The 21,873-nt window shown below is 42.9% G+C and overlaps 1 protein-coding gene across 1 annotated transcript in view; it reads right to left on the reverse strand.

Annotated features, from left to right (window-relative positions):
• The window catches only part of kiaa0930, a 103,428-nt gene that overhangs the window by 25,257 nt on the left and 56,298 nt on the right, over positions 1-21,873 (reverse strand). Inside the window, exons 3-4 of the mRNA XM_060903106.1 lie at positions 7,999-8,103; positions 168-245 (exon numbers count right to left, since the gene is read on the reverse strand). Of these exons, the coding sequence (XP_060759089.1) occupies positions 168-245; positions 7,999-8,103 (183 nt within the window). The remainder of the gene's footprint in view (positions 1-167; positions 246-7,998; positions 8,104-21,873) is intronic.

The following is a 21,873-nucleotide window of genomic DNA, read 5'->3' on the forward strand; positions in this document are numbered from 1 at the left end:
AATTATTAATTCACCGATTCACTTACCCCACCTGCATTCATTCACACGTACAAAAAGTGTCAGATAAAGAGATGCAGAAATACGTCTGTGATGAGTTACAGTGCTGCAAGGATCTGAACCATTACAGTGACCACATTCTCAAGTAGTAGCACATCTGTTTGCATTACCTGCGTCTTCTTTTTGTGGATGTGGATGTCTCCTGCATCTGTGCGTGTACACACAGCACACGTGACGATGTAGTCCAGCTGGTGGAGAAAACATTGTGCAAAATTAATAGCGCTGCTTCATAACGGAGCACCGTGAGTGATTGAGGTTTCTTGACCAGGTTGGAAAAGTCTTCAAGAATTCAGAAATAAACCTCAACAACCTGCATTATTTCCTACTCTTCCCCAAAGTACACTACCGTTCAAAAGTTTGGGGTCACCCAGACAATTTTGTGTTTTCCATGAAAAGTCTCACTTTTATTTACCACCATAAGTTGTAAAATGAATAGCAAATATAGTCAAGACATTTTTCTGGCCATTTTGAGCATTTAATCGACCCCACAAATGTGATGCTCCAGAAACTCAATCTGCTCAAAGGAAGGTCAGTTTTATAGCTTCTCTAAAGAGCTCAACTGTTTTCAGCTGTGCTAACATGATTGTACAAGGGTTTTCCAATCATCCATTAGCCTTCTGAGGCAATGAGCAAACACATTGTACCATTAGAACACTGGAGTGAGAGTTGCTGGAAATGGGCCTCTATACACCTATGGAGATATTGCACCAAAAACCAGACATTTGCAGCTAGAATAGTCATTTACCACATTAGCAATGTATAGAGTGGATTTCTGATTAGTTTAAAGGAACAGTCCACCGTACTTCCATAATGAAATATGCTCTTATCTGAATTGAGACGAGCTGCTCCGTACCTATCCGAGCTTTGCGTGACCTCCCAGTCAGTCAGATGCAGTCAGACGCGCTGTCACTCCTGTTTACTCCTGTTAGCAATGTAGCTAGACTCAGTATGGCCAATGGTATTTTTTGGGGCTGTAGTTAGATGCGACCAAACTCTTCCGCGTTTTTCCTGTTTACATAGGTTTATATGACCAGTGATATATAAACCTATGTAAACAGGAAAAACGTGGAAGAGTTTGGTCGCATCTAACTACAGCCCCAAAAAATACCATTGGCCATACTGAGCCTAGCTACATTGCTAACAGGAGTGACAGCGCGTCTGACTGCGTCTGACTGACTGGGAGGTCGCGCAAAGCTCGGATAGGTACGGAGCAGCTCGTCTCAATTCAGATAAGAGCATATTTCATTATGGAAGTACGGTGGACTGTTCCTTTAAAGTGATCTTCATTGAAAAGAACAGTGCTTTTCTTTCAAAAATAAGGACATTTCAAAGTGACCCCAAACTTTTGAACGGTAGTGTACATAACCTCCCATAGTATTCACCCCTTTCCCAAATCCCAGCATGCATTGCGCAGTGGGAACTTCCGGTGGCTCGGATCATGTTACTGGTAATGGTACAAAAACATCATTTTTGATGTTCGAATATCAGCTGCAAGCTGAAATGTGATGTTATTAGATCATCTTTATTTGTCTAGTTACTGATTCTATGGTATTTTTTTGTCAGTATAGAAGCTTTTAATCGGTCATTCACATTATCTTTGGCTCTGACTGACTGCACTACCACTGCGTTCCGCAGATTCCACTGACTGACTGACCGTTCAATGTCAGTGATGAAATTTCTTTGAACATTTTGATGTCAGCCCAGCAGACTGATAAACATCTGGTGCTAGTGGGGTGAAAGGTGTAATAGCATCTAAGAATAAATGTCTGAATTCCTGTCTGCTTTATACCCATACAAATAGATGAGATCTCTTCAATTCATGAAGTGAATCATCAGTAATTACTTTCCAAATATTTTATTCACCACCGTGCACCACTGGGATCAATGTAGAAAGTTCCTGGTTGCACTGGAAAGCAGAAAAGTTCAAAGGCATTAAATTCACGTCAAATGTACAAGTGGCTAGCAGCTAAGATGATTGTTGCTCAGCCTCGGCTAAGCATTAAATGTTTAATATACAATCTACATCATAGGATTTATTTCTCACTGGACATCTGCTAGTACAGTTAGATTATAATAGTGAGCACCAAAGAACGCAGTGGCAGTGCAGTCAGTCAGAGCCAAAGACAATGTGATAATATAAGAATGACCAATTAAAAGCTTCTGTGCTGATGAAAAATACCATGGAATCAGTAACTAGACAAATAAAGACAATCTAATGACATCACATCTCAGCTTACATCCGATATTTGAACACTGAAAATGATTACATAGCCTAATATTTGTTTTTGTACCGTTATCAGCAACGTGAGCTGAGCCACTGGAAGTTCCCACTGAGCAATGCATGCTGGGATTTGGGAAAGGGGTGAATATGGCATGAGCTACTTCGTCTAAAATCGTGCATTCTGATTGGTTCCTTGGCAGGCAGTGTTTTCCCGTAATACCCATGGGTGATTACAGACTTTTTTCCAAGGTGCTTTTTCTCAAAAACCTGTTCATTATCGCATCATTTTGTTGAAAAATAAACCAATATACTGTAGATAATATTTTTATCTTTCTCAGAACATTTGTAATGTATTACTCGAGTGGAGAAATAAATTCAGTTTTGAAACCGCTCGCTGTTTATTCTGCTTGCGTGACTCAACTACGTTACAAATACGATGTGACTGAAGCAGCGTCACACCTCATTATAATGACTGTCGATTTTAATCTTAGAAATAAAAAAAAGTCATAGAACTAGAAAAGCACTCGGAGAGCGCAGACCTCCGCCAAGAATCCTTTAAAAAAAATCCGGGATCCAGAAGGTGATCCGGATCACCGCCAAAATTTAATGGATTGTTACTTGTGCCCAGTCACACCTCTGGAAAAAATTTCAGAGCAATCCGTTCATAACTTTTTCCGTAATGTTGCCAACAGACAAACCAACAAACAAACAAACCAACGCTACTGAAAACATAACCTCCTTGGTGGAGGTAATAAACTCCTTATTAACCTCACTTGCTCAGTCTTTACGGGAAAATATCAAACTGAGGTGTTTTTATACGGTCTGATATTTTCCTGTAAAGACAGAGCAAGCCAAGCCAAGTCAAGTTTATTTGTATATAGCGCTTTTAACAATAAACATTGTCACAAAGCAGCTTTACAAAATTTGAATGACTTAAAACACGAGCTAATTTTATCCCTAATCTATCCCCAATGAGCAAGCCTGTGGTGATGGTGGCAAGGAAAAACTCCCTCAGACGACATGAGGAAGAAACCTCGAGAGGAACCAGACTCAGAAGGGAACCCATCCTCATTCTGGCGACAACAGACAACATGACTATAACATTAACAGTCCTAACATAAAGTCAGCTTTGTTGATGCTATAAACCCCCCACCGATGGAAACCCGAGCACAAAACCGTTCACGACACCCGCAGTCCTAAAGTCAGCAAGTCAACCGCAGTCCCCAGTCACAAAAGCACCACTGCAAGAGTCCAGAGCAAGCGAGGTTAATAAGTAGTTAATAATTTAGTCATGCTTCCAACAAAAAGACTACACTCAAATAAGTACAGCAATATCACAACTGTCCATGGGTGTAGGTCCATCACAACACGAGAACTAGAACTACCTGACCCGTTCTATTCCTGCAGGCTGCACTCTGGATTGGTGTGAACCAAGACCATGATGAAGGTACTGGAAAGACTTGCGTAAGCGCAGACACTATAGCTGAGTAGGCTTTTAAAAAACAGATATTGAATCTGTGAATATAACTTTACCACAGTTCAACCCAAACATGAAACAGAACTTGATTAAAATCATGTGCATGAGCCACATCACCCAGTTTATTCCCCATATTACCCAGTTTATTCCCCGTATTACCCAGTTTATTCTCCATATTACCCAGTTTATTCCCCATACTACCCAGTTTATTCCCCGTATTCCCCAGTTTACTCCCCGTATTACCCAGTTTACTCCCCGTATTACCCAGTTTACTCCCCGTATTACCCAGTTTACTCCCCGTATTACCCAGTTTACTCCCCGTATTACCCAGTTTATTCCCCATATCACCCAGTTTATTCTCCATATTCCCTATATTACCCAGTTTATTCCCCATATTACCCAGTTTATTCCCCATACTACCCAGTTTATTCCCCATACTACCCAGTTTATTCCCCATACTACCCAGTTTATTCCACATATTACCAATTTACTCTCCATACTACCCAGTTTATTCCCCACATTACCAATTTATTCTCCATATTACCCAGTTTATTCCCCATACTACCAAAATATTCGCCATACTACCCAGTTTATTCCCCATATTACCAGTTTATTCCCCATACTACCCAGTTTATTCCTCATACTACCCAGTTTATTCCTGTCAGGCTCTGCCCCGGACTTCCACTCCGGAGATTTATTATCTCCCAGTTCAGCGCTAATCCGGATCCGGGACGGGACTTTCATCTTGCTGATATTCACTTCCTGGTTTGCTCTGCTGTGTATAAAAAGGCCATTCTCAGAAGGGGACCTTGCCAGACCGTCTCGTTGGTTTTTTACGTTGTCTCTATGCAATTATTGCTTCTTGAATTTTTGCTCTCTGTTTTGCCTGTTTTTTGCACTACGTTTTTGTCTTTTTTCATGTTTGTTGTGTTACGCTTTCGTCTCAAGTTTTTTTCGATTATTTTTTAAGCTAGCGTTTTTTTGTCCTTGCCTGCCTCGTTTTTTTGTCCCTGTTTTTTTCTGGATTATTTTTGGTTTATTTTTTACTCCTATTAAATCTTTTTTACTATTGGATTTACTGGTCTGTGTTCTGCTCTTGGATCCTATTCACCACATCTCACCACCCTTAACAGTACGTTCTGGCCAACATGGATCCAGCGGAACTGAACCATCTGAGAATGGCTACAGCAGCAAGGAGCCCTCCTTGGGACCCACCAACAGGAACTCAAGCAGATCACCCAGAACCTGGCCACCCTGTCCAACTCGCTCAACCTTCTAGCCACACAACTCCAGCACTCCTAAGCCGTGCCTACCCCTGCCCAGCCGCCTCCTTCTTCACTTCCCGCCACTGCCGCTCGCCACGAACCGAGACTTCCTTCGCCTCAGCCCTACAGCGGGGAGCCAGGTACCTGCAGATCTTTTCTGTCTCAGTGTTCATTGATCTTGGAGCTATAACCCATGGCTTTCCCCACAGAATGCTCCCGGGTAGCTTATGTCATCATGCTCCTCACTGGCAAGGCCAGGGAATGGGGAACAGCGGTCTGGCACGCCGACGCGTCCTTTTGTTCCAGCTTCAAGGACTTCTCTGAGGAAAGGAGGCAAACATTCGACCGCTCTCTGTCCGGTCGGGAAGTGGCTAGGGAGCTCACGGAGCTGTGGCAGGGGCCCCGATCTACCTCGGACTATGCCATCGAGTTCCAGACGTTGGCGGCGTCATGTGACTGGAACGAGAGTGCCCAGGTCGACGCGTTCCTACATGGCTTGTCCGATGTCATCAAGGACGAAATGGTATCTCGGGAACTGCTGTCAGACCTCGCCACTCTCATGGACCTCACCAATCGTATCGACGCTCAGGTCCTACAATGTAGGAGAGAGAAGAGCCACCTCAGCTGCAACTTCTCCCCACCTCCTGCCTCATCCGTCAAACCCATGCAGGTAGATTGGGTACGGGTGTCAGCAGAAGAATGACTGCACTGGCAGAACACGGGGGGCTGCTTCTACTGCGGTCAGCAAGGACACATCTGCCGAACCTGCCCGCTAAAAAGGACGAGCCCACCAGTTAATTACGGGGCCCTGGTGGGCAATACTCGGAACCAGTCCCCTGCTGACCGACCGTTGCTCCCCGTTATCATCACGCACAACAACCAGCATCACCATCTTCAGGCATTCGTCGACTCGGGGGCGGACAGGAACCTGATCTGCTCTGCCACCGCCAAGGATCTTGGAATCCCGTTACTTGCCCTCAAGGTCCCTCTCAGCGTCCTGACACTTGATGGCACTGGCTTGACCACCATCACTCACCTCACCGCCCCACTCACCCTAAGAATTTCAGGCAATCACTCAGAAACGATACAACGTCACATCATGAACAACCCTCACGTTCCCGTTATTCTTGGACTACCCTGGTTGATGCAGCACAACTCCCACTTAAACTGGACTGATCACACCATCTTAGGCTGGAGTCCTTCCTGTCTAGCCTCCTGCCTGAACTCCGCTCTGCCTCCCGCCAAACCACCACAGCCCTCAGCCAGTGAGTTTCCCGACCTCTCTCACGTGCCTCCGGAATATCTGGACCTCAAGCCAGTTTTTAGTAAAACCCGAGCAGTGTCCCTCCCTCCTCACAGGGCTTACGATTGTGGGATCAACCTCCTGCCCGGGACGACGCCACCCAAGGGACGTCTCTACTCTCTCTCACCCACCGAACGACAGGCCATGGAGAAGTACATCATGGAGTCACTGGCAGCTGGGATCATCCACCCTTCCTCCTCCCAGGCTCATTGATGGCGGCGAGGCCTACACGGTCAAGAAACTGCTGAAGGTGCGGTGGCGAGGCAGAGGTCTCCAGTACCTGGTGGACTGGGAGGGTTATGGTCCCGAGGAGAGAAGTTGGGTCCCCGCCAGGTTCATACTGGACCCAACACTTATCACTGAGTTCCATCGGCAACACCCTGACGCTCTTCCTAAAGTGCCTGGAGGCGCTCGGGGGGGGGTACTGTCATGCTCCGCCCTGGACTTCCACTCCGGAGATTTATTATCTCCCAGTTCAGCGCTAATCCGGATCTGGGACGGGACTTTCATCTTGCTGGCATCCATTTCTGGTTTGCTCTGCTGTGTATAAAAAGGCCGTTCTCAGAAGGGGACCTTGCCAGAACGTCTCGTTGGTTTTTCACGTTGTCTCTGCGCCATTATTGCTTCTTGGATTTTTGCTCTCTGTTTTGCCTGTTTCTTGTCACAGTTTTTTGCACTATGTTTGTTGTGTTACATTTTTGTCTCAAGTTTTTTTGGACTATTTTTTTATGCTAGCGTTTTTTGTCCTTGCCTGCCTCGTTTTTTTTATCCCTAGTTTTTTCTGGATTATTTTTGGTTTATTTTTTACTCCTTTTAAATCTTTTTTATTATTAGATTTACTGGTCTGTGTTCTGCTCTTGGATCCTATTCACCACATCTCACCACCCTTAACAATTCCACATACTACCCAGTTTATTCCCCGTATTACCCAGTTTATTCCCCGTATTACCCAGTTTATTCCCCGTATTATCCAGTTTATTCCATGTATTACCAATATATTCGCCATACTACCCAGTTTATTCCCCATATTACCAATTTATTCTCCATACTACCCAGTTTATTCCCCATATTACCCAGTTTATTCTCCATATGCCCCAGTTTATTCTCAATATTACCAGTTTATTCTCTATACTACCCAGTTTATTCTCCATATTACTAGTTTATTCCCCATGTTACCCAGTTTATTCTCTACACACATCATTCAAACCATAGATTCAAACATGAGTTTAAATTTCTCATGTCATAACATAATAACAAATGATCATGTTATAATGCAAAATATTTCATGTAATAACATGAAAATATATTGTTATAATGTGAAAAATATATTGTTATAACAAGAAAAATATATTGTTATAATAATAAGCTTTTCACATTATTATGTGATACTGATTTTTTTTCCTGGTGTGGCAGCAATACGCTTCTGTAAATTCCATATATAATGTCTACAGAAATCAAATATGTAACAATATCCACAACATCTCAGAAAAGCATATTGTGATGAAAGTTATAATATCAACATTATATTATACAATTAATATTATATTATATTATATCATCAGGTCACCCAGTCCCACCCTAAACTGCAAAACCCTGGTTAAACTCATGCAGCTGGTTACTGGTTTATAGTTGCTTCTGCACAGAGCAGGTAATTGCACATTGACCGTCAGCTTACCTTTTGCAGGATGAGGTTCAGGTATACACTCTCCTCCCAGTCTATATCGGGGTCCCCCAGTCCAGGCAGCTTTTTCGAGTCCCTTCTGTACACCTCGACCTCCACCTGAGAACCAGAGTGAGATTCAAATTCATAGACTGTAGCAACTAGATACAATCACATTAAGAGTCTGTGCAATATGTTATAAGATTCAAACCACTTTAATGACTAACACCTCATTCTGGCTGAAACATTTTGGCTCATTGAAGCTGCAGATAATGACTATCAAAACAAAAAAAAGCTATTTTTCTCCAAAACAGAGAACTCCTGCTAGAAATGATGTCCTGTATATCTGAGATACTCTGTATTCAGCTCAGGCTTTGTTCCCCTTGACTGCGAGGGTGACGTCGATTCATTTGAGCATGTGGGCCCTAATGCAACACAGATAGGCCAAGTGCTCAAGCTGAAAGCAAAACAAAGTGTTATTTATGAGCTGCAGATGCCGTCATCTAATTTACCTGGCACTACAAACACAGCTCTGCTGACTGGGTCAGAGACATCTGTCTCATCAGTCACAGGACAGACCGTCCTTTTGTAGCTTTAATACAGTCCGTCCTGTCAGGAACGGAGGCTGTGTTTGTTCTTCCTCTGATCCTGAGGATATATTTCGGGTCTTGTGTTTTTCTGGACTCTCAGCTGTGCTGCTTCACAAAACACAGGAGGCCATGCAAGTGAAGGGCATAACACAAGCTGGGCTCTGGACGGTTGTCATGGTGATAAAAGAGAGGGAAACTGGGGTGTATGGTGTGGAGCAGAAGGGCGACCTGGGGCAACTTTAACCTTTATAGCTGGTTAATGAAGAGAGGGGCAGGTGTATAGTGTGTGTGTGTGTGGGGGGGGGGGGGGGGGGGGGGGGGGGCAGTGGCTCTGTTCTCCAGTTCGGCTTAACTAAAACCATTCATAGATCTTATAATAAATAACATACGTTTTATACAGCAGTATATATGTACACTCTACAGCGCTTTACAATTCAAAAAATGCAAACAATAAATACACTTCAAGTCTAAAATCACTACAGAATAAAAATACATTTTAACAAGAGTGCTCTGAGAGCACAATATCCCCTGCTGGCAGCTATGCCATAACTCTGGTAAAATGCGACTGAATCGAACGAAATTGCAATATGCGTATTGCCAACATATAACAAATAATCCTGTCAAGTTTCGTGAAATTCCTCCAAAAATTGTAAGAGGGGTTTATTTCAGAAGGTGAATACCCTTCCTGGGATGGACATCGCCATGACATAATCCCCCTTCGGGCCTTTCAGCCAGCGGGGGATAAAAATCGTGAGGGAAGTTGATTTCAGAAAGCAAACACACCTTGATGAAATTGCCAAAGTACAAGCTTGTTAATAATCAAGGGCATAACTCTGGTAAAATTTGCCCAAATTAAACGAAATTTCAATATTATATTGAATGATATTCGTATATCAGAGTGCGAGAATCGATCAACAAATACAGCATCGTTTCCGGTCGTGTTGGACCCGAATCGAAGACAAATTTGTGGTGGAATAATTGGATTTGCAGCAAATTATGGGCAGTGAAGATGATATAATATTGCTTAAACACTGAAAGGCAAGTTTTGATTTTTTTTTTTCCTGGGATCGAGTAGCCAGTGCAGACCGTCTGTGCAGGCGGAGAAAACTGCCAGTCACCGGCGCTTGTGGAGATCTCTGAGATCATAAAATACATATTCACATATAGTTTGCTTTATATACTGTCTCTATTAAACACACATACACAGGTGGCACAGTAGTGCAGTGGTTACTTCTGTTGCCTCACAGCAAGAAGGTTCTAGGTTTGAACCCCGTGGCCAACTGGGGCCTTTCTGTGTGAAGTTCTCATGTTCTCCTCCTGCCTCTATGGGTTTCCTTTGGGTGCCTCAGTTTCCTCCCACAATCCAAAGCCATGTGGATTAGCCTGGGGACATCCTAGCTGGCAGGATGTTAATACTGAAATAATATTTCTATCATGGTGGCTACATGCGCTAGTGCAATTAATCTAGTCTATTTCCTATTAAACCTCTCAATGCTTCCAGTGTTTTTATTTGAAATGGCTAAGCTCGGTGCATGTGTCCAGGAAAGATCAAATAAGTAAGTATATGAAGGTAAGCTATGTGGTGAAGGTAGCTGGGCTGGCTGGTGCCGGTCTCTTCCAGGAAATCCATCAATCACTTCATTTCCAAACATATCCATGCCTTCTTAGTTTACAGTAAAATTATGGTTTTAAAAACCAAGTTTTCAGGGAAAACTAACCATTCAAATTCGACCCTGGAGATGGAAAGACAGTTTAGATGAAAAAAAAAAGTGACATGAAGCAAAAGCTGTTTTGTCATTGAAACTCACAGGAATGGGCGAGGCAAAAATTTATACTGCAACCAGCCAGTAGGGGCGCTAGACATGTGGTGGTTTCATTTTTTAGATAAATGATACGTGGTCCTTTTTTTTTTAAATATACAGTTGATGATTTAGGTTAAGGATGCACATCACTGTAGTTAAAAATAACTGCAACTATCTGAGGGGCCAATACAGAAAAAAAATAGCATCTCCTGGTTGAAGTTATGGTAGTGATCCTGCTGTCTGCGTCACATAAAAGTAAACAGCAAGTTTAAAATTAAAAAACAAACAAACAAAAAATACTACATTAAGCACTTTACCCTGGTCAGGATCACGATGGATCTGGAGTTTATCCAGCAAACACTGGGTGTGAAGTAGAAATACACCCTGACCAGAACATCAGTCTCTCAGTCCCAGAAATTCTCACCATCTTATTTAAGCCTAGGTCACAACCGGACGTACGATTTTTTGGCTGTGCGATTTTTGGCGTTTCCCAAATCACTGCGTTTTTTTTGTTCGTGGAGAAAGACGCATGTTGGCCGTAAGTTTGTCTTGCAACCTGAAAAAACCGTAAGCGCCCATAGAGTTTGTTTGACATGACAAAGAACCTCTGCAGCCGGTCTGCGGCCAGTCTACGGCTCGAAAATCAGCACGTCACACGCGTGCCCTCCGTGCGTTTCTTGCGTTTTTTGCACGTAGACAGGCCGTAGGAGCACGTACGGCCGGTTGTGACTGAGGCTTTATTCATATATTTTTTGTCAATTATTCGTGTCCTAACCATAAGTTGGCTTAGTGGTTACCATGTCTGCGTCTCGACTGGGAGCTCGCGAGTTCTACTCACGGTTGGGTCATACCAAAGAAAATCATAAAAATGGTACCTACTGCCATTTGGCAAGGCACGCTGCAATATGGATGCGAGGAGGGAAGTCAAACTCTCGTGGTTACCAGAGGACTAGCCCCCCACTGTAACCCTAGCTGTATAGGCCTCCCATGCACCTCAAAGAGTTGGTTAGTACTGGGACAGGAGACTGCCTGGGAAGACCAGATTCTGGCATGGAAGGGACTTTGACTTTGATTCATGTCCTAGGAAATTTGATCCATAGATTGCAGTCCTAATGGCCATACGGGTGCCTATTGAAATAATAGATTGTATTTAATTACTGGAAGAATGCTATGATCACCAAATGTGTTGCTTTACTCTGCAAGGTTATCCATCTACCAGTCTTATCATGATATTAAGCCCAACCCAGACAAACCTCTCACCAAATGCCACATTCTGTATTTGCGCATTGATCCCCTTTTCCTCGGAGAAAATGGAAAGCCACAGTGGTACCAAAAATAAAAAAATAAGTGTATAAAGTAATTCCTAATGCATACCGCGAACACTATTGCTGACCTTCATAGCTTCTCTTCAAGGCGTACTGCACAAAGACCCAACTCAGATAGATGGAAACAAATGGATAGACAAATAAATAAAGCAATAAGGCCATACACTAGCCTATAAATATTACTGATGAGAACGGAGTACAAATCTCACATTCCAAAAATGGTATGTTTCAGAGTTTCTCAGTCTGAAAGACCCAGGCTCTGTTTGAGAAAACTGGACCAAAGGCTCTGAGTACCAATCCCACACTGTGATGATCGCCATGCCCTTAATAAAGAGCAATCAAGTAGTGGGCCATGCTGAGAGGCTGGCATTTCAGAGGAGCCCAGGCTCAAAGCCTCTCCCTATCTACAGCTGGCGTCACTGTCGCAAAAAGAAAATAGGAAATGCTGTAATGGCTGGGTGCCTCTTATCTGATGTCAATGTCAGGAACACTCAAACCACTGTATTTTTCCATTCAGTTCCACTTGTTCATCGGAGTTGGCCAGTCAGAATTTTGAAGAGTCTGCAAATCTTTAGATCAGACAGCAAACTTCCAAAAAAAAAAAAAGAAGCTAAAAAATACAGAAGTATGTCTGCACTATAGTGAGCCGTGATTGACAAAACAGAAACTGTAGGTTATTGATAGCCCATGCTTTTTGCTGATTGGACAAAGTGTAGGGAAAGAATGTGAAGTTACTTACTGTATATTATTATAGCAAGGAGTAATTCTTTCTTCTGAATAACTCCGGCTTCCTTTAGTTAGCTTTTCAATGTTTGCAGACTAATATTAATATTGCCAACAACAACAACAAACTAGATAGAGACTGTGACTAAAGTCACAGTAATTTGCACTAGCTGTTACAAACTGGGACATCTGGTCACTGTACCCTATAGATCCGGAACGGTAAAAGATAGAGAATGATGCTTAGTGAGGAAAAGTTGTGCCCTGCCGCCCTGAACAAAATTAAAAAAAAAAAAAACCTGATTGAAATTACATCTCTCAGCTGGCCTGGGAATGCCTCGGTATTCCCCCGGAAGAGCTGGTGGAGGTGGCCGGGGAGAGGGAAGTCTGGGCTGCTCTGCTTAGGCTGCTACCCCCACGACCCGGATCCGGATAAGCGGTAGACGATGGATGGATGATTGAAAAAAAATCATGAAAATTTACAGTTATGAGTGATTGAAAAAAAATCTCATTTTCATGGATCATTCAGTTCAGCGATCCAGATCAGCACCAAAAGTCATAGCAATGTAATTCAGCCCAGAGGTATTCTTCATGTGAAAATTGGTGATTGGTTGAAAACTGAGGGATAAATAGCATTAGAAAAACAACAACAACAACAACAACAACAACAAAACATTAGGAGAATAATAATAAAAGTAGGAAATCCTGAGTGAGAGTAACAGTTTGTGCCAGCGCTGCTAGCGCAAATTAAAAAACCTGACAGTCTACAATAAATGAACTTACTTGGTAAAAATAAGTATGAACAAAGTATCGGTCGCTTCATTACCAAATGTCTTTTTTTGCCACGTGTTATCTCCCTTTCACTCTTCAAACCGTCAGTGCTTATCAGCCGCAGTAAAGGAGGCGTGGTCTCTGAACTTGTCATTCCTAGGACTAGGGCCTTGTTATCTGTGCCCCTTCTTTCCAGTAAAGTAGGTGTGGCCTCCCAGTTCCCAAAAAGTCAAGTCAAAGTCCCTCCCGCGCCAGTATCTGGTCTTCCCAGGCAGTCTCCTGTCTCAGTACTAACCAGCTCTTGAGGCGCCAATCTCTGTTGCTATTGCCCTTGGGCTGTTCGCCTATTATACAGCTAGGGTTACAGTGGGGGCTGGTCCTCTGGTAACCGTAAGAATTTGACTCCCTACTCACCAGATGGCAGTAGGTACCATTTTTACCATGATGGTCTTTGGAACAATCCGACTGTGAGTAGAACTCGCAATCTCCTGGTCGAGAGGTGGACACGCTAACCAATAGGCCAGCTCACGGTGCTATTCTTAAAATATAGACACGACTAAAACACATCTCATCACACTGAAATGACTTACCATATTCAACTGTCAGTGGTATCATTTGAACATCCACTCATGGATGTTCATGTACATGGTTGCACTTCCCAAACACAGTTCATAGTTAGCTCATCAAGCCCTGGGATAGGCAAAGGGCCACAAGTTCTCTCCATCTTTCTCTGTCGGCTACAAGAGACTCTACTGAACTGCACTGAATGTTACGTCTGTTGAGATCTTATTTAAATGTGGCTCTCCATGTCTTTTTTGGACATCCTCTCGGGCATTTTCCACCTCTCTGAGTCCAGACAAGTGCAGTTTTTGATGGTCTGCTGTCTGGAAGTCTTAAAATATGGCCAGCAAAGTGTAGTCTTCATTCTGTAACAAGGTCATAAGTCCCTTGTGTTTGCATGCCCAAGAACTACTTTAATGGTGATATAGTCTGTCCAGTGTATACATATAATTTTTTGAAGGCACCTTTTATGAAACACGTTTAACTTCTGAACCATTTTCGCTGTCCAAAAAAAAAAAAAAAAGTTCATGCCCAACTCTTATTGTTTCCTCCCTGGGATAATCTCACCTGGATTCTGTACCTTTATACCTATCAGTGTTGTAGTCGAGTCACTAAACCTCAAGTCTGAGTCCAGTCTCAAGTCCCCAGTGTTCAAGTCCGAGTCCCAGTCATTAAAAAAAAATTTCAAGTCGAGTCCAATATTGATCCGAGTCGAGTCCGAGAACAAGACTCCAACCGCACCATTTGACAGCGGCTGTTTTAGCGCCATTAACATTAGTTTGTTCCTGAACGTGACGTATGAACAGGTGAATGTGCTTCACTTTGTCAGGGAGTGTGAAGTATTCTGTCAGAGATGGTTGGGAGATGGATGTAAGTGCAGAAGGTGTGTTTATTAAGACAAGTGAAGAGGGTAAACAATCCAGAACGGCAGGCAAAATCGTAAAACAGTGAAACAGGCAATAGGTCGAGCGACGCACAAACAGGCTATCGTAGACTCGGCAGAATCAAAGACGAGAAACAGGAAATCAGGGATCAGGAAACCAAACAAGGAAATAAGGCTCGGTAATGTGTCAGCAACGCAACTCAATACTTCGCAAAGTAAGTGTGTTTTCACAGTTTTTATATTGGCATTGATTGCGCCTTAATCTTGTGCAGGTGTGAGTCGTTTCCGGCGCACACGAGAGTCCACTTGGCACGCGCGCTGTCCAGCGTGCACCTGAGAGTTTATCTGATGTACATGCCAAGGCACGCAGGTGTGACACTCCTGCATGAAATTAGTACAAAATTAATGTAGATATAAACATCTTATGCCAAATTATTATGGCATGTTACAAAAAATAAAGAAAAAAATCCGAGTCCTCGTCTCCAATTTACGAGTCCGAATGCAGTTAATGCATGAGTCTGAGTCATCAGTGCTCAAGTCCAAGTCGAGTCGCAAGTCTTTAAAATTAGGGCACGAGTCGGACTCGAGTACTACAAGCCTGGTACCTATGAACTGCTGCTGTAATCATAAAACTTTACTTATTCCAGAATTTATACAAAATATGCTCATACTGAACATCCTTTCAGTATTCTTTGTCTTTACACCTCCACAATCCTGTATAGTATATAAATGATTCATAATCCCATGAATCTGGTGTCCCCCAGTAGTGAAGGAGTTTTGAGTCTGGTTCCTCTCAACGTTTCTTCTTCATGTCAAGGAGTTTTCTTTGCCAGTCTCGCCTCTGGCTTGCAAATCTACACTACCGTTCAAAAGTTTGGGGTCACCCAGACAATTTTGTGTTTTCCATGAAAAGTCACACTTTTATTTCCCACCATAAGTTGTAAAATGAATAGAAAATATAGTCAAGACATTTTTCTGGCCATTTTGAGCATTTAATCGACCCCACAAATGTGATGCTCCAGAAACTCAATCTGCTCAAAGGAAGGTCAGTTTTATAGCTTCTCTAAAGAGCTCAACTGTTTTCAGCTGTGCTAACATGATTGTACAAGGGTTTTCTAATCATCCATTAGCCTTCTGAGGCAATGAGCAAACACATTGTACCATTAGAACACTGGAGTGAGAGTTGCTGGAAATGGGCCTCTATACACCTATGGAGATATTGCACCAAAAACCAGACATTTGCAGCTAGAATAGTCATTTACCGCATTAGCAATGTATAGAGTGGATTTCTGATTAGTTTAAAGTGATCTTCATTGAAAAGAACAGTGCTTTTCTTTCAAAAATAAGGACATTTCAAAGTGACCCCAAACTTTTGAACGGTAGTGTACATCACCTGAATTACATCAGGATTACTGTACGATTACGTTCAGACTGCACCCTGAAACGACCCATATCCGATTTTTTTGCCCATATGCGACCTGTATCCGATTTGTTATTGACAATCTGAACGACACAGATCCGATTTTTTCACATGCGACCCAGGCCGCTTGGATATGTGGTCCTAAATCCGATGCATATCCGTTATTTTCACATGCGACTGCAGTCTGACCGGACAGGTCACATTCATGCAACCTACACGTCATCAACAAGAGACAAACGTCACTATTCTGCGTTGGCTAATCCCGCCTCTTTGGTGGAAAACAACAACATTTGTACAGTTTTCAGAATTTAGATAGACTTTTATAGAATTGATCAAGCTAATGGTGGATTTGGTAGGGACCTGGATGTTTATCTGTTAGCCTGATTAAATAAAACAGTTTCTATAACTGATTTATAACTTAAACCATCCTGTATTACAAGATTATAAGATTGTTCTGGAAATTTCCAGTAATTTGACACCTTCGGTCTCATTAGTCTGCTGCCCACATTAATCAGATTATTGTGTGAGTTCCGCCGCCGCCACAAAAACCACATCGCCAGGTCTCGCCTCATCTCCATAGCAAACTGCACTGGTGTTTCTGCACCTTGAGACAGCGCTGAGAGAAGTTGCAGAATTCAGCTGGCTATAAACAATCTAAATAAATATTTATAAAAATGTAGAAAAAGTTTATTAATATGACGAAATAAATATGTGCAAATTATTAAGCCTGAATTAAGAGTTTGGTAATACAGCGGCCGTATCCCAAATGACTGCCTACTGAAGCTCGAGTGCACTATATAGAGTTTAAAAATCCATTACTTCCTAGTAACATGTAGTGCACTTATATAGAAATTAGAGAGACATTTAGGAGTCAACCCTCGTTACCAGGCTACACGTTTTCATTTCAGTTCAGAAACAAAAACACACACGAGACCTCACACTTTAACACTAACCAGATAATTAAACAAACAAACAAACAAAAAAAATCATTAAATTTGAAGAGTGCGCTTTTTTTTTGTTTATGTATTACGTAGATGTGCTTATTACGTGTCAATTTGCGCATGCGGGACACTTTTGGGTCGTTTTCCGTTCATATTGGAGATCGCATACAAGTCTCATATAATTGGTAATGTGAACGGCCTAACAAAAAAATCGGATTTCACAACAAATCGGATATGGGTCGTTTCAGGTTGCAGTCTGAACGTAGTGTAAATGTGCTACACAAATACAACTGAATAGAACTGATTTCTGTCATCTATGTCGTTCGAGGTTGTTCTTCTGTTCATGAAGCCATTGTGAGCGCTAACACTTCTGTATGAACAGCTTGTATATCCTCTCCCCAGCGTGATGAGGCTGATCTTACAGGGACATGTTCTCTGCAGCACCAAAACAGACCAAGACTGAATGCATGTGCTTAATTAGGAAATGCACCTGGCTGCCTTTTCTACTAAAAGCTCGATTTATTAATGGACGGCTCTGAAAGAGCTCCTTTGAATTGCAGCACTAAAGAGACAAAACAGACAGAAAGGAAAAAACTTCATTAATGCACCTGTGTGCTCCATTTCATTTAAATGTAAATTCAGGTGCAGAAGGAGAGAGAGAGAGAGAGAGAGAGAGAGAGAGAGAGAGAGAGAGAACACTGATGATACAAAGGACAAAAGAAGGAGGAAAAAAAGCCCAGAGACAGCGTGAGCAAAGGTCAAAGAAGGACAAAGCGAAAGTGTCTCTTGCCTCTATGTCATCTTTCAGGTAACTGAATTAATGTCTGCTCTTGAAGCAGCAGGGGAAAAAAAAAAAGAAATAAAAAAATTGTCCACTCAGGGTTGTTGCTCAGCCTTGACCCGTCTTTAAGGCTGGTCATAGAAATGACATCACTTGCTCAGTGATTGATCTCGGACATCTGATAAGTGCTGGAGAACAGCAAAGGGATTTTTAATGTATGCAATTAATGGCGTATTCACACCTACGTTGTTTGGTCCGGACCAAACGAACCAAATTTCCCTTGGTCCGGACCTTTTGGGTTGGTCTGAATACAAACCACCGAACTCTGGTCCGGACCAAACAAGCGGCCCGAGACCGAGCTGCAAGGTCAGACTCGGTCCGGACCAAAGGAACCCTGGTGCGGATCTTTTGGAGGTGTGAAAGCAGACCGGACCTAATCCGACAGTTTTGCTTTTTTGTACCTCGGGAGCTTGAGTCGTTTGTCGAGCATTATGGGAAACAGAGTCTTGACACTCCACCGCAAAGTGCAAACACTGTTTCGGTTGTCAAGGGAACCTTACAGCAGTCGTTCAGTCATTCAGGCCAGTGGTAGGCTAGACTACAGAGTACAAAAAATGAGTAGGGGGCAAACGTGGGCCGAGGAAGAAACGTGTACCCTTGTGGATATATGGGCAGATGTCCACATATCTGAGCTTTTGGAGAGAACACACAAAAATGCCGACGTGTTTGCTGTATTCAGTGAGAAAATGAAGGAGAAGGGGTTCACGCGCTCCCCAGAACAATGTCGGCTAAAAGTGAAGAAACTCCGTCAGACCTACATTAAAATCAGGGACGTTCTTTCAAAAAGTGGCGGTACTAGCGACGCAAAAAAGAAATTCATCTATTGCGTGAAGAGCCAGAACTGTCACAACATGATGTGCGCTCATCAGCGCTATCCTCCGTAGCCGTCTTGCCCTTTGAAGTCGTCATTGATAAATTACTTGTACAACAGCATAGTAATCGCACAATTGTGAAAACAGTAAAAACTGGAAAAAACACATAGCTTTGATGACATTAAAAAGAATAACAGCACGGAAAGCTTCCATGACTACTTTTGAACTTAACGCTTTGTGCGCGTGTCGTCTCTGACCAATAGCTGAACGACCTCAGGGCGCGTGGCTTTGTTGACAGATTTTGGTCCGCTTACTAAAATGTACAGTGTGAAAGCGAACCGCACCAAAATGAAAAAAACATTTGGTTCGGACCAAAGCAAGTGAACTATCGAACTATCCTGGTCTGAATACACCCTTAGATGAATTGGCTACATATGTAAGAGAAGTGATTCGGAATTAGGATACGTCTGCGATTTCAAACAAAAGCATCGCAAAATGGAACGCATTTACATTACAGGCATTTAGCAGATGCTCTTATCCAGAGCAACATACAACATACCCAGAGCAGCCTGGGGAGCAGTTGGGGGTTAGGCATCTTGCTCAAGGGCACTTAAGCCATTCCTGCTGGTCGAGGGAATTGAACCTGCAACCTTTTGATCCCAAAGCTGCTTCTCTAACCATTAAGCCATGGCTTCCCTGTAGTTTTGGAGAACACAGATTCCACCATAGCAGGCTTGTAGTACTCGAGTCCGACTCGCACCCTAATTTTAAGAACTTGCGACTCGACTTGGACTTGAGCACTGATGACTCGGACTCGTGCATTAACTGCATTCGGACTCGTAAATTGGAGACGAGGACTCTGATTTTTTCTTTATTTTTTTGTAACATGGCATAATAATGTGGCATAAGATATTTATATCTACATTAATTTTGTACTAACTTCATGCAAGAGTGTCACACCTGCGCGCCTTGGCATGTACATCAGATAGACTCTCGGGTGCACTCCGGACAACGCGCGTGCCAAGCGGACTCTGGTGCGCATGCCGTAAACGACTCGCACCTGCACAGGATTAAGGCGCAATCAGTGCACCTTTCATAAAAACTGTGAAAACACACTTACTTTGCGAAGTATTGAGTTGCGTTGCTGACACATTACCGAGCTTTATTTCCTTGTTTGGTTTCCTGATCCCTGATTTCCTGTTTCTCGTCTTTGATTCTGCCGAGTCTACGATAGCCTGTTTGTGCGTCGCTCGACCTATTGCCTGTTTCACTGTTTTACGATTTTGCCTGCTGCTCTGGATTGTTTACTCTCTTCACCTGTATTAATAAACACCTTCTGCACTTACATCCGTCTCCCAACCATCTCTGACAGAATACTTCACACTCCCTGACGAAGAGAAGCACATTCACCTGTTCATACGTCATGTTCAGGAACAAACTAATGTTAATGGCGCTAAAACAGCCGCCGTCAAATGGTGCGGTTGGAGTCTTGTTCTCGGACTCGACTCAGATCAGATCGATAGTGGACTCGACTCAAAAAAATTTTTAATGACTTGGACTTGAACACTGGGGACTCGAGACTGGACTCAGACTTGAGGTTTAGTGACTCGACTACAACACTACACCATAGTTTAATTATTCGTCTTATTTCTCGAATTGATAAATTTGGCTTGCATTCTTTAAAATTTTCATGCTTAAATTTTTTTTAACTTAAAGGAGAACTGGAGTCATTTTTAAACTTGCTTTATTTCTTAATTAACGTGTTATTCAATTACGTTTTCGGTTTTAGTAACCTTACATTGTGACTCGTATTGGCAAATAATTGCCATTAAATATTATACTTATCGGCCTATTCGGTTTTTAGCCGTGTTGAATTTAGTTCGTTTGGTCCACGGCAGGCGTCGCTTATCCGCGCGATCTTCACGAGACTTGTGCGAGACTTCGAAACGTGAAGTGTCAGCCAGGTGTCAGCGCCGCCATTTTGAAAACTGTTTTCCAAACGAATATTGCACAAAAACGAGTTTAAATGACGATTACTGCCTACTTTTTTCAAACTTTCCTGATTGCTATCAAAACAAACAAAACTTCCAGCTTGATTACGTCAGCATTCGAAAGAGGGCGCGCGCGTCTTTTGACAACGTTGGCAGATGTTGGTCACTTTGATTTCCGCTGTATGTTTTACTTCCGTCCAACGATGTCTCGCACAGGTCTCAACGAATCTCGTTTACGGCCATTGCTTTGACATATGGACTGATATATTACACAGCATATTTCAAACACTCATAACTTGCTATAGCAGCGACAAAATAGCTCTCAAAAATACATGTATGTTATTTACCAGTTGGGAGGTCCGTATGGTGAAATACCGTGACCGAGGTCTTGAAAGTACTGAGCGAGGCCCTCTGGGCTGAGGTCAGTATTCAAGGCCGAGGTCACAGTATTTCACCATACGGACCGACCTTAAGCTGGTAAATAATATATTTATTTTTTTCTTTACCAAATTCTAACAGGGGCGGCACGGTGGTGTAGTGGTTAGCGCTGTCGCCTCACAGCAAGAAGGTCCTGGGTTCGAGCCCTGTGGCCAGCGAGGGCCTTTCTGTGTGGAGTTTGCATGTTCTCCCCGTGTCCGCGTGGGTTTCCTCCGGGTGCTCCGGTTTCCCCCACAGTCCAAAGACATGCAGGTTAGGTTAACTGGTGACTCTAAATTGACCGTAGGTGTGAATGTGAGTGTGAATGGTTGTCTGTGTCTATGTGTCAGCCCTGTGATGACCTGGCGACTTGTCCAGGGTGTACCCCGCCTTTTGCCCGTAGTCAGCTGGGATAGGCTCCAGCTTGCCTGCAACCCTGTAGAAGGATAAAGCGGCTAGAGATGATGAGATGAGATGAGATGAAATTCTAACAGAAAACGAGAGCACCCGAAAGGGAAAACCAAGGCGAGCCGCCATTTTGAATCCTCATTCACGGCGGTAATGCAAATGGCTTCCTCCTCGGTATACAAGTGCACTTCCATGGCAAGAAAAAAAACTACATTTTGCCGCCTATGTAGTCCCCTATTTATACAAAATTGAGTCATTCAGGATTCAGCCATGTTTTTGCTCAGCATTAGCAAGTTAGAGGTTTTTAGCTTTCTCCTGAAATATTTTATTTTATTTCTTCTTCCTCAGGGTAGTAAAACTCGCTTTCGCTGTGAAGACTGTCGTTATTGCTATCCATGGTGTAAAATT

This window comes from Neoarius graeffei, chromosome 21 (assembly GCF_027579695.1).
Source record: "Neoarius graeffei isolate fNeoGra1 chromosome 21, fNeoGra1.pri, whole genome shotgun sequence".
NCBI lineage: Eukaryota > Metazoa > Chordata > Actinopteri > Siluriformes > Ariidae > Neoarius > Neoarius graeffei.